Source organism: Zingiber officinale, chromosome 2B (genome assembly GCF_018446385.1).
Source record: "Zingiber officinale cultivar Zhangliang chromosome 2B, Zo_v1.1, whole genome shotgun sequence".
NCBI classification, from domain to species: Eukaryota; Viridiplantae; Streptophyta; class Magnoliopsida; order Zingiberales; family Zingiberaceae; genus Zingiber; species Zingiber officinale.
This window is the reverse complement of record NC_055989.1, coordinates 107,601,390-107,612,883: the sequence shown is the minus strand read 5'-3', so window position 1 is coordinate 107,612,883 and position 11,494 is coordinate 107,601,390. Positions and strand designations below refer to the sequence as shown.

At 42.2% G+C, this 11,494-nt stretch overlaps 2 protein-coding genes and 1 long non-coding RNA gene across 4 annotated transcripts; 2 read left to right on the top strand and 1 right to left on the bottom strand.

Moving 5' to 3' along the window:
- Positions 1-625: 625 nt before the first annotated feature.
- On the top strand, positions 626-3,132 carry LOC122049399. 2 transcript variants are annotated; one of them, XR_006130948.1, is made up of 4 exons: positions 626-867; positions 977-1,083; positions 1,162-1,416; positions 3,073-3,132. It is a non-coding gene; the product is annotated as an uncharacterized LOC122049399 (long non-coding RNA). The 2 variants fall into 2 exon arrangements; XR_006130947.1 differs by lacking the exon at positions 3,073-3,132 and having other exon boundaries at positions 1,162-1,528.
- Positions 3,133-7,906: 4,774 nt separating this feature from the next.
- Positions 7,907-9,116, top strand: LOC122048549 (fasciclin-like arabinogalactan protein 14). Its single transcript, XM_042610104.1, has 2 exons — positions 7,907-8,359; positions 8,427-9,116. The coding sequence occupies exons 1-2, from the start codon at positions 7,907-7,909 to the stop codon at positions 8,988-8,990; spliced, it is 1,017 nt and encodes a 338-aa protein (XP_042466038.1). The 3' UTR covers positions 8,991-9,116.
- A 76-nt stretch (positions 9,117-9,192) lies between these two features.
- On the bottom strand, positions 9,193-10,405 carry LOC122049398 (tetraspanin-7-like). The gene is made up of 2 exons (XM_042610784.1): positions 9,887-10,405; positions 9,193-9,759 (listed from the first exon to the last, which is right to left on the bottom strand). Exons 1-2 carry the CDS (start codon positions 10,385-10,387, stop codon positions 9,436-9,438), a joined length of 825 nt encoding a protein of 274 aa, XP_042466718.1. The 5' UTR covers positions 10,388-10,405; the 3' UTR covers positions 9,193-9,435.
- Positions 10,406-11,494: the final 1,089 nt, after the last annotated feature.

Here is an 11,494-nt window from a genome sequence, read left to right as displayed (position 1 = left end):
TCGGCCTCATCTTAGTTGTCGGGTCTTCCTTGCCAAGTCATACCAGGACTTACCTTACCAAGACCACATGCTTGGACTTTCCAATTGTCTGGCTCCTCGCCAGGACTTTCTCCTTTGCCAAAATCATACTTGGACTTTCCAATTGTCTGGCTCCTCACCAGGATTTTCCACTTGCCTGGCTCCTCACCAGGATTTTCCACTTGCCTGGCTCCTCACCAGGACTTTCCAATTTGCTTGGCTCCTCACCAAGACTTTCCAATTGCCTGGCTCCTCACCAGGACTTTCTCCTGCCTAGCTCCTCACTAGGACTTTCCCGTTGCTTGGCTCCTCACCAGGACTTTCCCCTGCCTAGCTCCTCACTAAGACTTTCCAAATATCTAACATCCAGTTAGTGTGAGATCTCGAAAAAATTTAATAAATAGGGTTATTTCAGAAATAGCCTTATAAAATTTTTCTGGAATTTTTAGAAATTTTCTGGGAATTTTCGGAGCTCGTACGACGTGTTTTGAGGGGATTAATTTCGGGCGCGGATAAAACCTGTTTGGGATACCTGTTTAAGAGAGGAAATGTTTGATTATATAAATTCCTTTATTTTCTATTTTCCTTTCCCAAATCGCCGAACCAACCGACCCGAACCCTTCTTCCTCTCTTCCCCGACGCGAACCCCCTTTCTTCCTCTCCTTCTCTGATTTCTCCTTTGCTCGAAGTCGAACCCTTGGTTTCTCTCGCCTTCATTGCCAATCCTGAGGAGCTCATCGCCAGATCTCGACGGAAACCAGCGAGCTCTAGGTCTTCATCGGCTGAGGAGTCTCTGTTCAACGGATCCGGCGGCCGATCATCGGCAATATAGTGTTTAGGGCTTCAAGGGTAAGTAATCTGAACCTTATTCCTTCTCTTTCTTGGATTTGTGCCCTAGCTTCGAGTTCTTCCTCGATCCTGCTCTCTTTCTCTCTAATGGTCGGCGATCCTAGGTCAGATCTTGGATCCAATCCTCGTTCTTGTTGATTTGGGGACAGAAGGATCCCTGGTACGTTGCTTCACGGATTGGATAGGGCGACGTTTTCTAGAGACAACCAATTGAAGGTAAGGTGTCATCGGATTTTGGTTGATTGGGTGCTATTTTGTGTTGAATTGTGATTTCCTCATCTTGATCCGATCTAGGGAGGGGAGGTTCTGTGAAGGTGATCTTGGATCCCTTCTGTGTTGCTGCTGATTGAGGTCTCGGTTGAATTGGGGAAGAACTCCAGCAGAGGTTGCTGTGGGTTTTCTGATCCAGCAAGGTGAGGATCTGTTTTGGTTCTTGCTGTGGTGTCTTTGGTTTCGGCAGGCACCTCATCCAGCCAGCTCAGTTTGGTTCGACAATCACCCATACCTCAGTGTTCTTTGTTACAGCACCTTGTTCAGCTGGGAATTGAGGTATGTGTAGGGATTTTGATACATGTGTAGTTTTGATTTAGGGTTAGGTTTGAAATGAATTTTGGTTGGAACATGTTATAGATCATGTTTCGAATTTGGATATTTGTTAGATTATGTGTTAGATGATTAGGTATGATCTTGATACCTATTGATAATTAATTATCATTAGGTTGTGTAGATTAATTAGGTTATATGGATTTAGGTTTGATTTGTTAATCTAATGGTTGATTAGGGATTAGGAAACTATCCCTAATTAACCGTTAGAAAGGTTGTGGGATATGGTTTAGGGTTTGTTCCTAAATTTTTATTTAAGATTTATTTAGCTATTTGTTTGTATTCTAGCTAAATAAAAGTAAATGTATTTATTTACACAGGACTCTGATTCGAGACGAGCATCTCGATATTGGATTAGGACTGGATTGTACCTTCTATTTGAGACGAGTAACCTTTGACTTATCTTTTGATACTATCTTATGATATGTATAGTTTATATATAATTACTAGTGGTAGATGGTAGATTTATTTCTTCCTTGGTCTTAGCTTAGTTGATACCTATCACATGCTTCTTCTGTTAGTTGTTGTACTTTAGAATTGGATGATTTTTACCTTTTGCTATGTTTATGTATGTTATGGAGATGGATAGATACATTTAGTGTTATTTCCACTGGATCAGTTATTGTAGATACTTGTTATATGTTGTTGGATCTATGCTGCGTATATCATGGTTATATTTATATGTGTTTACCTTTTTGGCACGCACATATATGGAGGAGGCTTTGTTCAGGTATGTCGTATTGTAGCCGCATACACCATATCGCATGATTGCATGCTGGGCGATTGACGACTCCATTATTGTTGAGCTCGTCGGCCGGCTACATGGGCCTGCACACAACGAGTCCACTCATGGGTAGTGGCACAGCACTAGGGTGTGTATGATAGTTAGCTCTGTAGTGCTCCGCTGGTCCGCTCATGGGTAGTGTGACTACAGCGTGGTAGCAGGCAGGGATCCCTCCCCGTCATCGCGTACTGGGAGATGAGAGCATTGCGCTCCCTCACTATGTTTGAGGTAGGAGGATAGGTGTACTCCGACAGCATCCCGTCCACTCGGTCACTCTTCAGGGGCAGTGATGGCAGAGTGCACGGTGTCACAACCCTACCCACTCGGTCTCACCATTGTGTGTGAGATGGCTGACTGGCTGACAGGGGTGACCATGTCATATTTCATCATATGCACATATTGCATTTATTGTGATTGTTGCATATTGGATGATGTATTTTGGTGATTGCATATGATTGACATGCATACAGGATACATGCTTATTTGCTCTAACTATTTTTTTATCTCTGTATGTTCACAGTCAGTTGCCCAAGCCTCGCAGGTGAGTACAGTTTATTTTAGTTATGCATTTTATTATTATTCTTGCTATAGACTATACTTTATGCCTATTGCTGGATATTACAGTTCATCAGCTATGCATATCTGTTATACTGTTAGGAGATTGTACCGTAGATTGTACTGTTAGGGAACTGTACTATAGATCCTATGGTTTAGGAGACTGTACCTTAGGATATTGCTAGTAGTTATATGTTGCTGTACATATCTATTGGATTACCTGCTGAGTTCTTTGAACTCACCCCATTGTTACTATTTTTCAGGTTGAGGCCGTCAGGAGAGATTCCAGTCGCTAGCCCCTTTATCGCGAGGATTTCCTGTTGTCGGGATCTGTTTTATTTTTGCATCTTATATACTTGTGATGTGGGTTTTGTATTGTGGACTTTATATTGAACACTTGGGTTTACTACTTTTGGTTTTCCGCTGCGGATATATTTTCATTACTTCGTGGATTTTGTCTTTCCTCGTTGTAGTGGAGTAGGATGTTTACATATATCTTCGAGATTCTATATCGTCTTTCCTTATTAACTGCGTGGATTGATTATATGTTGAACTGTGTGGAATGTTGTTATAAACTGCGTGGTTTGTTTCTTATTTGTATTGTATTGTTCCGGCCGTGTGGGCCGATGTATAGATATATGTATTCTGGATTCATATTGTCACCCGTACAGGGGAGATGCTGTCGAAATTTCTTCGAACAGGGACTACCTGGGGCGTGACAGTTAGGACTTTCCCAGTCAAGTCTCCTGTCAACCTTGACCTACTTGACTTGTATTCTCATCAACCTGGTCAACCCTTTGACCATCTCCATAACCGAACGATTGCTCTAGCAATCTCCTTATATTGTCAAACATCATAACTCAAATACTGACTCAAGCTTGACTTAACTCAAGCTTAGTCAAACTGGTCAAACTTGATCTAGGGAAATTGCCCCAACAGTACTCCTATGTCATTAGTAGGTGTTAGTTCAATTATTACATCTTCTTTATCTCTTACTAATGTTTACTATATTCTGAGTCTTACTTTAAATCTTGTTTATGTTAGTCAATTATGTGAGTCTAGATACCTAGTCTCTTTTTCTTTATCCAATTGTTATGTTCAGGACCCGCAATCTTAGAGGTTGATTGGGACAGGCAATAAGCAAGGAGGACTCTATGTTTTAGATCAACTCAAATTACCATAAGTTGTAGCTTTGAGTGTGGATTTATCGTCTTTTCATCTGAGTCGTCCATCTTCTAATTTTTATTTGTGGCACTCTCGCTTAAGTCATATTTCAAAGCCTCGTTTGTAATTTTTAGCCTCTACAAGAGCATTAAGACCTTTAAAAAGTTCTGATATTTCTAATTGTAGTAGTTGTAAACTGGCCAAATTTTCTACTTTACCATTTTCTAAAAGTCTTTCTTTTTCTTCTGCTCTATTTGATCTTATCAATTATGATGTGTGGGGACCCTCTCCTATTCCTACAAAAGGGGAGGTTAAGGTATTATGTTTCATTTATTGATGATTGCACTTGTTACTCTTAGGTCTATCTTATGAAACACAAGTCTGATTATCTCATAATTTTCAATAAATTTAGAGCTCTTGTGAAAACTCAACATTCTAATGTCATAAAGTATTTTCATTGTGATTTGAGAGGTGAATACACTTCGAATCAATTTTCATATTTACTTGCTTCTGATGGTATTATTCATCAAATCTCGTGTACAGATACTCCTAAACAAAATGGCGTGGCTAAACGAAAATATAAACATCTTATTGAAATAGCCCGTTCATTTTTATTGTCTACCAGTGTTCCTAGTGCCTTTTGGGAGGAAGCAATCCTTACTGCTGCTCATATCATTAATAGAATTCCAACCTCACACAATTTATGTTTGTCACCTTTTGAAAAATTGTATGGGTATGCTCCTGTCTATTCCTCTTTGCATGTTTTTGGTTGTACTTGCTTTGTCCTTCATCCACATCTAGAGCGTAATAAGTTAACCTCTTTGCCTGCTCTTTGTGTATTTTTGGATTATGGTGTTAGTCAAAAAAAGATATCGTTGTTTTGATCCCGTTAGTCAAAAATTGTATGTCTCTCATCATGTTGTGTTTCTTGAGCATATTTCATTCTTTTCTATTCCGGCTAGTTCTCATAATATGACAAAGTCAAATCTGCTTTGTATTGATCCTTTCAATTTCGATACTGAGGTAGATTCACCCACAAATCCTACTAGTAGTTCAACTGAATCTAGTACTTTAGTTCCCGAGATATCCGCTCCACATGTTCCTCCTTCTGCCACTACCCAATTATCTCCTAAGATTACAGATGATCCTTCTCTCCACCATCGTCAATCCACTCGTGTTCATAAGCCTACTAAACTACCAGATTTTGCTTACTCTTGTTATTCTTATTTTTTATTTTATTTGTTGCATCTATTCATTATCTTTCTGAGCCTGAATCCTATAGAGAAGTTGTTTGTAACCGACTTTGGCAGAGTGTTGTGACTGAGGAACTAACTGCTTTACATCAGAGTCATACATGGGATTTTGTTTCATTGCTACCAGGAAAACATACTATTGGTTCTCGTTGGGTATATAAGATCAAAACTAAATCTGATGGATCTATCGAACGATACAAAGCTCGTTGTAAAAATGACAACTGTTCGTACTCTGATTGTTGTTGCTTCTGTTTGTCGATGGATAATATCTCGGATGGATGTCAAGAATGCATTTCTAAATGGTAATCTTCATGAAGAAGTTTATATGACACCTCCTCTTGGTATTTCACACAAACCTGGTGAAGTTTGCAAGCTTCGTAAAACGCTTTATGGTCTCAAACAAGCACCTCATGTTTGGTTTGAGAAGTTCTCTATAGTGATTATTTCGTTTAGTTTTCATCCTAGTAATCATGATTCAGCATTGTTTGTCAGATGTACGAGTGCAGGTCGTATTCTTTTATTATTATATATTGATGACATGATTATTACTGATGATGATTCAGATGAAATTGTTTCCTTGAAGTCTGAGTTGGCTCATTGTTTTGCTATGAAAGACTTGGGTATACTACGCTACTTTCTGGGCATTGAGGTTGTTTATTCCCCAAAAGGTTATCTTTTATCTCAGTCAAAGTATATATCTAATCTGTTTGAGCATGCTCGTCTTACTGATAATAGAGTTGTTGATACTCCTTTTGAGACTAATGCTCGATATTCTCCATCTGATGGTTCACCTTTGCCGGATCCTAGTTTGTACAGAACTATTGTTGGAAGCTTGGTTTATCTTACTGTGACTTGTCTAGATATTACATATGTTGTTCATGTGGTTAGTCAATTTGTTGATGCGCCAACTACAGTTCATTGGATTGTTGTTCTTCGTATTCTCAGGTATCTTTGGGGCACTCAATTTCAAAGTCTTTTATTTTCTTCTACTTCATCTCTTGAACTGTGTGCATACTCTGATGCAGATTGGGCTGGTAATCCTGTGGATCGCAAATCTACCACTGGCTTCTGCATTTTTCTTGATGATTCCCTCATTTCTTGGAAGGGTAAAAGGCAAGATGTTATTTCTAGATCTTCCACAGAAGCTGAGTATCGTGTCATGACCTCAACTACTTGTGAGATAGTTTGGTTGCATTGGTTGCTTGCGGATATGAGTGTCTCTCTTCATCAACCTACTTCGTTATATTGTGATAATCAGAGTACTATTCCAATTACACGCAATTAAGTTTTTCATGAGCGAACGAAATATATTGAAATTGATTGTCACATTACTCATCACCATCTTCAGATTGACGTCATCACATTGTCTTTTGTTCCTTCAAAACTACATATTGCTGATATGTTTACCAAGACACATTCCGCTTCACGTTTTCATTTCTTATCTAACAAACTCTCAATGCTTCTAGCTGTAGCATCGTGAGTTTGAGGGAGGATGTTTGATTATATATTTATTTGTTTATAACTTTTAGGGTAATTTGGATTTTTTTTTCTCTTTTTTTTTTATAGAATTTAGGATTTTTTTAACTTAACTATATAACATCTTATACTCTGTATCAATTTTAAGATCCAATAATATAGTTAATATTTTCCTTCTCTTAATTTCTACCTATAAACCATCTACTAGAAAACTATAATCTGCTGAAACTCAGATTGTAGATTTGAAACACAAGTATATCATGAAGAAAAAGGATTCAACACTATCTGTTGGTTGTGGAGATTACATGTCGAAATGCAGATTAGTCCAACTGATGAAACCTTCTACTAGATAGCCAATGAGGATCATAGCAGTAGAAGAAGATCTAAATTTAAATGACCATTGTAGTCTATCTCATGAGCAAAGAAACTCGCGATTGCCTGCCTCTCCTCCGGTCCCTCAACATAGTGATTCCTCTTGGTTTTCAACTTGAACGGCCAAAGGAAAAAAAAGTTAGCACAAACCTAGACGATGAGAAAGAAATGGGGAAAAAATGCCTTACTACAGACCTGCTCAATGTTAGAATTGTCTGTAAGAGGAATGTGTGCAGCTTGTTCTGTGTTCCATATTCCCTTTGTAAGTGACAAGACAACAATGTAATGTACAATTCTTAACTGCATCGAGCTAACACGATATGAATGAGCTATGAACACAGAAGAACAGAATGCAACATGTTCATTGTAGCCTTGTTTCAGAAATACACCATTGAAGATCTGCATCAGAGTAAGCATGAGTATATGTGCTAGAAAACCCATATAAAAGGATAAAATGAACATGGAATTCATTACTTGTCCTAGACGAAGAAGCTACCAGATTTTTCAAGCTTGTTCATTTAGTTTAATAAGTTATATGTATTGAATTAAGTTTTTATCAAATTGAATATGAAACTTTACGTGAACATTTGATTCATTTGTAATTGATTATTTTGCGAATAAAAAATTTAGTCTTCCAGCTTTCTCCTCGAATTATGGTCAACCACATTCATCCTTCTCTCCATTCAAGGTCAACCATCTCCTTCGTCCTAATTAAGGTCAACCATGACTCCGGTTCAAGTTTTAACCCTCCATTCCAACCATCCAATTACACCACATGCCTACAAAACCACCCGACGAACAAGAATGAGATAAAGTCAACGGCAAGAAAGTCATGGCCATCAAAGTAAACACACTCTTGGCTTTTCCTCTCCTTCTCCTTCTCCTTCCCTTTGCTTCCTCCCACAACATCACCACGATCCTCTCCAACTTCCCCGAATTCTCCTCCTTCAACGACCTCCTCAGCCGCACCGGCGTCGCCTCGCAGATCAACTCCCGGGCCACCATCACCGTCCTCGCCGTCGACAACGGCGCCGCCTCTGCCATCTCCAGCCGCCCGCCCAACGAGCTCAGGAACATCCTCGCCGTCCACGTCGTCCTCGACTACTACGACGCTGACAAGCTCCAGAAGCTCGCCAACCACACCGCCATCCTCACCACCCTCTTCCAGACGACCGGCCTCGCCGCCGGCCACAACGGCTTCCTCAACGTCACCGACACCGGGAACAGCCAGGTCGCCTTCGGCTCCGCCGCCCCTGGCTCCGGCCTCGTCTCGAACCTCGTCAAGGTAATGCACATTCGATTTATGATCGATTTGGTCTCCGTTCTAACTGTGTTTTGACTGTTATCGTAAGGTGGTCGCGGAGCAGCCGTACAACATCTCTGTTCTCCAAGTTAGCAGCGTCGTCGTGCCTCCTGGCATCGACGGCGCCGCCAATAATGGCTCCGGTAACAGCTCGGCCACCGGGGCTCCCGCACACGCGCCGCCTTCGGGAGATCCGGCGCCAGAAAAAGCACCATCGCCTGCGGGTGACGCTCCGCCGGCGGGATCTCCGGCATCTGAAAAGGCGCCATCGCCTGCAGGTGACGCTCCGCCGGCGGGATCTCCGGCATCTGAAAAGGCGCCATCGCCTGCAGGTGACGCTCCGCCGGCGGGATCTCCGGCATCTGAAAAGGCGCCTTCGCCTGCAGGTGACGCGCCGTCGTCGGAGGCGAGTGCTGCACCGTCTTCAGGCTCCTCTGACGCGTCTCCCGCCCCCGCGGCGGATGGGCCGAGCGATTCTCCGGCGGAGGGACCTGGAGGCGCCGGGGACGAAGCGGCAGATGGGGCTGGGAATCATTCGGCGGCGGAGAAGGCGGTGGCCGGGCTCGCCGGAGTTGCTGCGGCGATAAGCTTTGCGGCGTTGGGTTCTCTGTAATTAGCTGCCGAAGACGGCGAAATTTTTTTTGGAAATTATACAATAAATGATTAAAAATTTAATAATTCTTTTTTATTTCAACCTCGTGTAATTTTTTTTAAAAATAATTTTCATGAATTAATTATCAAAAATGGGTAGAACAGGGAAGGAGGAAGGATAATTAAGCTAATCTAGTTTAGAATTATATAATTAATAATTTTTATTTAAAATTATTATATGAACTTATATTGATGACGTCATCTATTCCATCCTCAGACTCTCCCTGGTCTGCTTATCGTTGACCAATAACATGCTAGTCCATGGACAACTTATCGTTGACCAGAAACAATGCCAGTCGATTAGATGCGAGCTACTCCTGTCGGAATAAAGTCAACCATGATCAAGCAGTTCACGGAGGGGATGACAGCATTGAAAGAGGAGCAGGATTTAAGATTAAGTCTGCTAATTAAGGGTATCTTGCTCGTTTGAAGCGCGGGTAGCGGTACTCGTCCCTGTGGTTCCTGAAGGCGCAGCAGCCGACGGAGTAGACGAGGAGGAGGAAGACGAGTAAGACGACGTTGACGGCGGCGATCTTCTTCCAGTCACGCTTGATCTGGGCTAGCACCCCGGCCTTGCAGGACTCGCAGTCGTAGCAGAGCGTCGACCGGTCGTTCTCCCAGGCGTCGCAGTCGGCCGGAATGTCTCCGGAGTGGAAGCCCGCCGGCTTTACCCACGTCGTCGCGTTCACGAACGTGAAGTTGCAGGCGGTCGGCGGTTTGCAGCACCCCGACTGAGGAGAGTTAATTCGAGAACAGAACAAAAAAGATGAGATTTTGAAGTCGGCGGAATGAAAAAGACGGGATTTTGATTTTTGAAGTGGGAGGAGTGAAGAGGATGAGATTTGGGGAAGCAGGAACCTGGATCGGGGAGAGATCGTGGCCGACGAACTGCGCCCATGTCTCGTTCTTCTGCTCCATGATCTTGCACGCCTTCCTCTGATCCAGGCAACTCCTGATTCGCCGCCAGTTCTTGGAATCCTCCACCCTCTTCTGGAGCCAGCGGGAGAAGTCGCCGAGGCGGTACTCCTTGAATCCTCGGTTGGAAACGGCCCGGCCGGCGCCCTTGTTGGTGACGAAGAAGGCGAAGGCAGTGAAGCAGAAGAGGAAGAGGATGAGCAGGAACATGACGACGAGGTAGAGCCAGAGGAGGCAGGAGTTGCGGTAGCAGGCGCCGATGAAGCCCGCCAGGGAGACGACGAAGAGGAACACGCCGAGCGCGATGAGGGGCGCCTCCAGGAACTTCTCGCATTCGGTGGCCGCGCCAGCCTTCAGGTAGATTCCGCCGCCGAGGACCGGCAGCGATAGCAGCAGGATCGCCAAGTTCAGTGTCCCGATCAACTTGTTGCTCAACCGCACCATCTCTCGCTGCCTCTGCTCGCATACGAGGAACGAACCAAGGAAAAGTTCAATTTATAGGAGAAATTATTTCATCGTCAAAATAATTAACTAAAAATAAATTGTTAAGTGCTCTCCAGTATTTTTTTAAAAAATATATTATTGCAGAATAAAAAATGTTTTATGAAATTTGACTACTGACCGTTTCTGTCCTCCAACGGAAAGCTGCAAAAGATGACCTGGAGCAGAGAGCCGACGTGGATTACGATGACTGCTGTACAGTCACTTGCTTCTCCTACGGTATCTTCTTACGTGGATCGTTTAATTGACATGCACTGCGCCACGTCATCGGGTAAGGATCGGGCGTTTTAAACGGACGTGAGAATAGAGTTTTCCGAGGAGGAGCGGAAGCGCTGCGGTCAAGCACCGGTCAATGCGTTGATCTCAGCCGTCCGATGAAGTGGTGGGAAGCGGTTCTTATTGTGGATTATGGCAAATTTTCTGAACCGAACCTGAATTTTAGAAAATCCTTAAAAACTGCTTCATTCTTTTTAAAATTTAAAAATGGCCCATTTAAAATTTTAAAAATAGCGTGTCCTCTTTTTGATATATATTTTAAACTACCATAAACAATTTCTTATCGAATTAATAAAAATTATGTTCATTTACATCTCTCGTTATAGCTTCACTTGGTAGGGGCCAGGGAATCTACGTTCATAATTGCATGAAGCCGCCTTTGCACTAGTTTTCGATTGATTGAACTATAATAAATTCATTAATTTTGTTTAGAAATCATTAATGCAACATAGCCAAAATGTCAACTATTCAAAGTTGTCCTTTTGTTTTGTTTCCTCATCTGTATACAATGGTTGGAAGATTATCAAACCAACTTTCTAATCAATTTACATATGGCTTCATTCCTTTTGCTAAATCCTCTTGACCTAAAGAAAAGTTTAGGTGCCATTTGGAAGCAACTTGACATGTCTAACTCGGTCAACCGCCGACCATATGGGACTAGACCGTCTAAATTGTATCAAATCCAACATCTCTAGCCAGGAGTTAATTGTTCAAATGTAGCACAATAATATATTTTTCTTATTCCAAGTCCTTCTATAATTAGGAAATGGATTA

What these genes read in the sequence shown, in the direction of transcription:
- LOC122048549 (XM_042610104.1), top strand. Translation starts at nt 7,907, where the DNA reads ATGGCCATCAAAGTAAACACACTCTTGGCTTTTCCTCTCCTTCTCCTT. An exon ending in TCGTCTCGAACCTCGTCAAG is followed by an intron (nt 8,360 to 8,426) that starts GTAATGCACATT and finishes TGTTATCGTAAG; the next exon opens with GTGGTCGCGGAGCAGCCGTA.
- LOC122049398 (XM_042610784.1), bottom strand. Translation starts at nt 10,387, where the DNA reads ATGGTGCGGTTGAGCAACAAGTTGATCGGGACACTGAACTTGGCGATC. An exon ending in ACGATCTCTCCCCGATCCAG is followed by an intron (nt 9,760 to 9,886) that starts GTTCCTGCTTCC and finishes AACTCTCCTCAG; the next exon opens with TCGGGGTGCTGCAAACCGCC.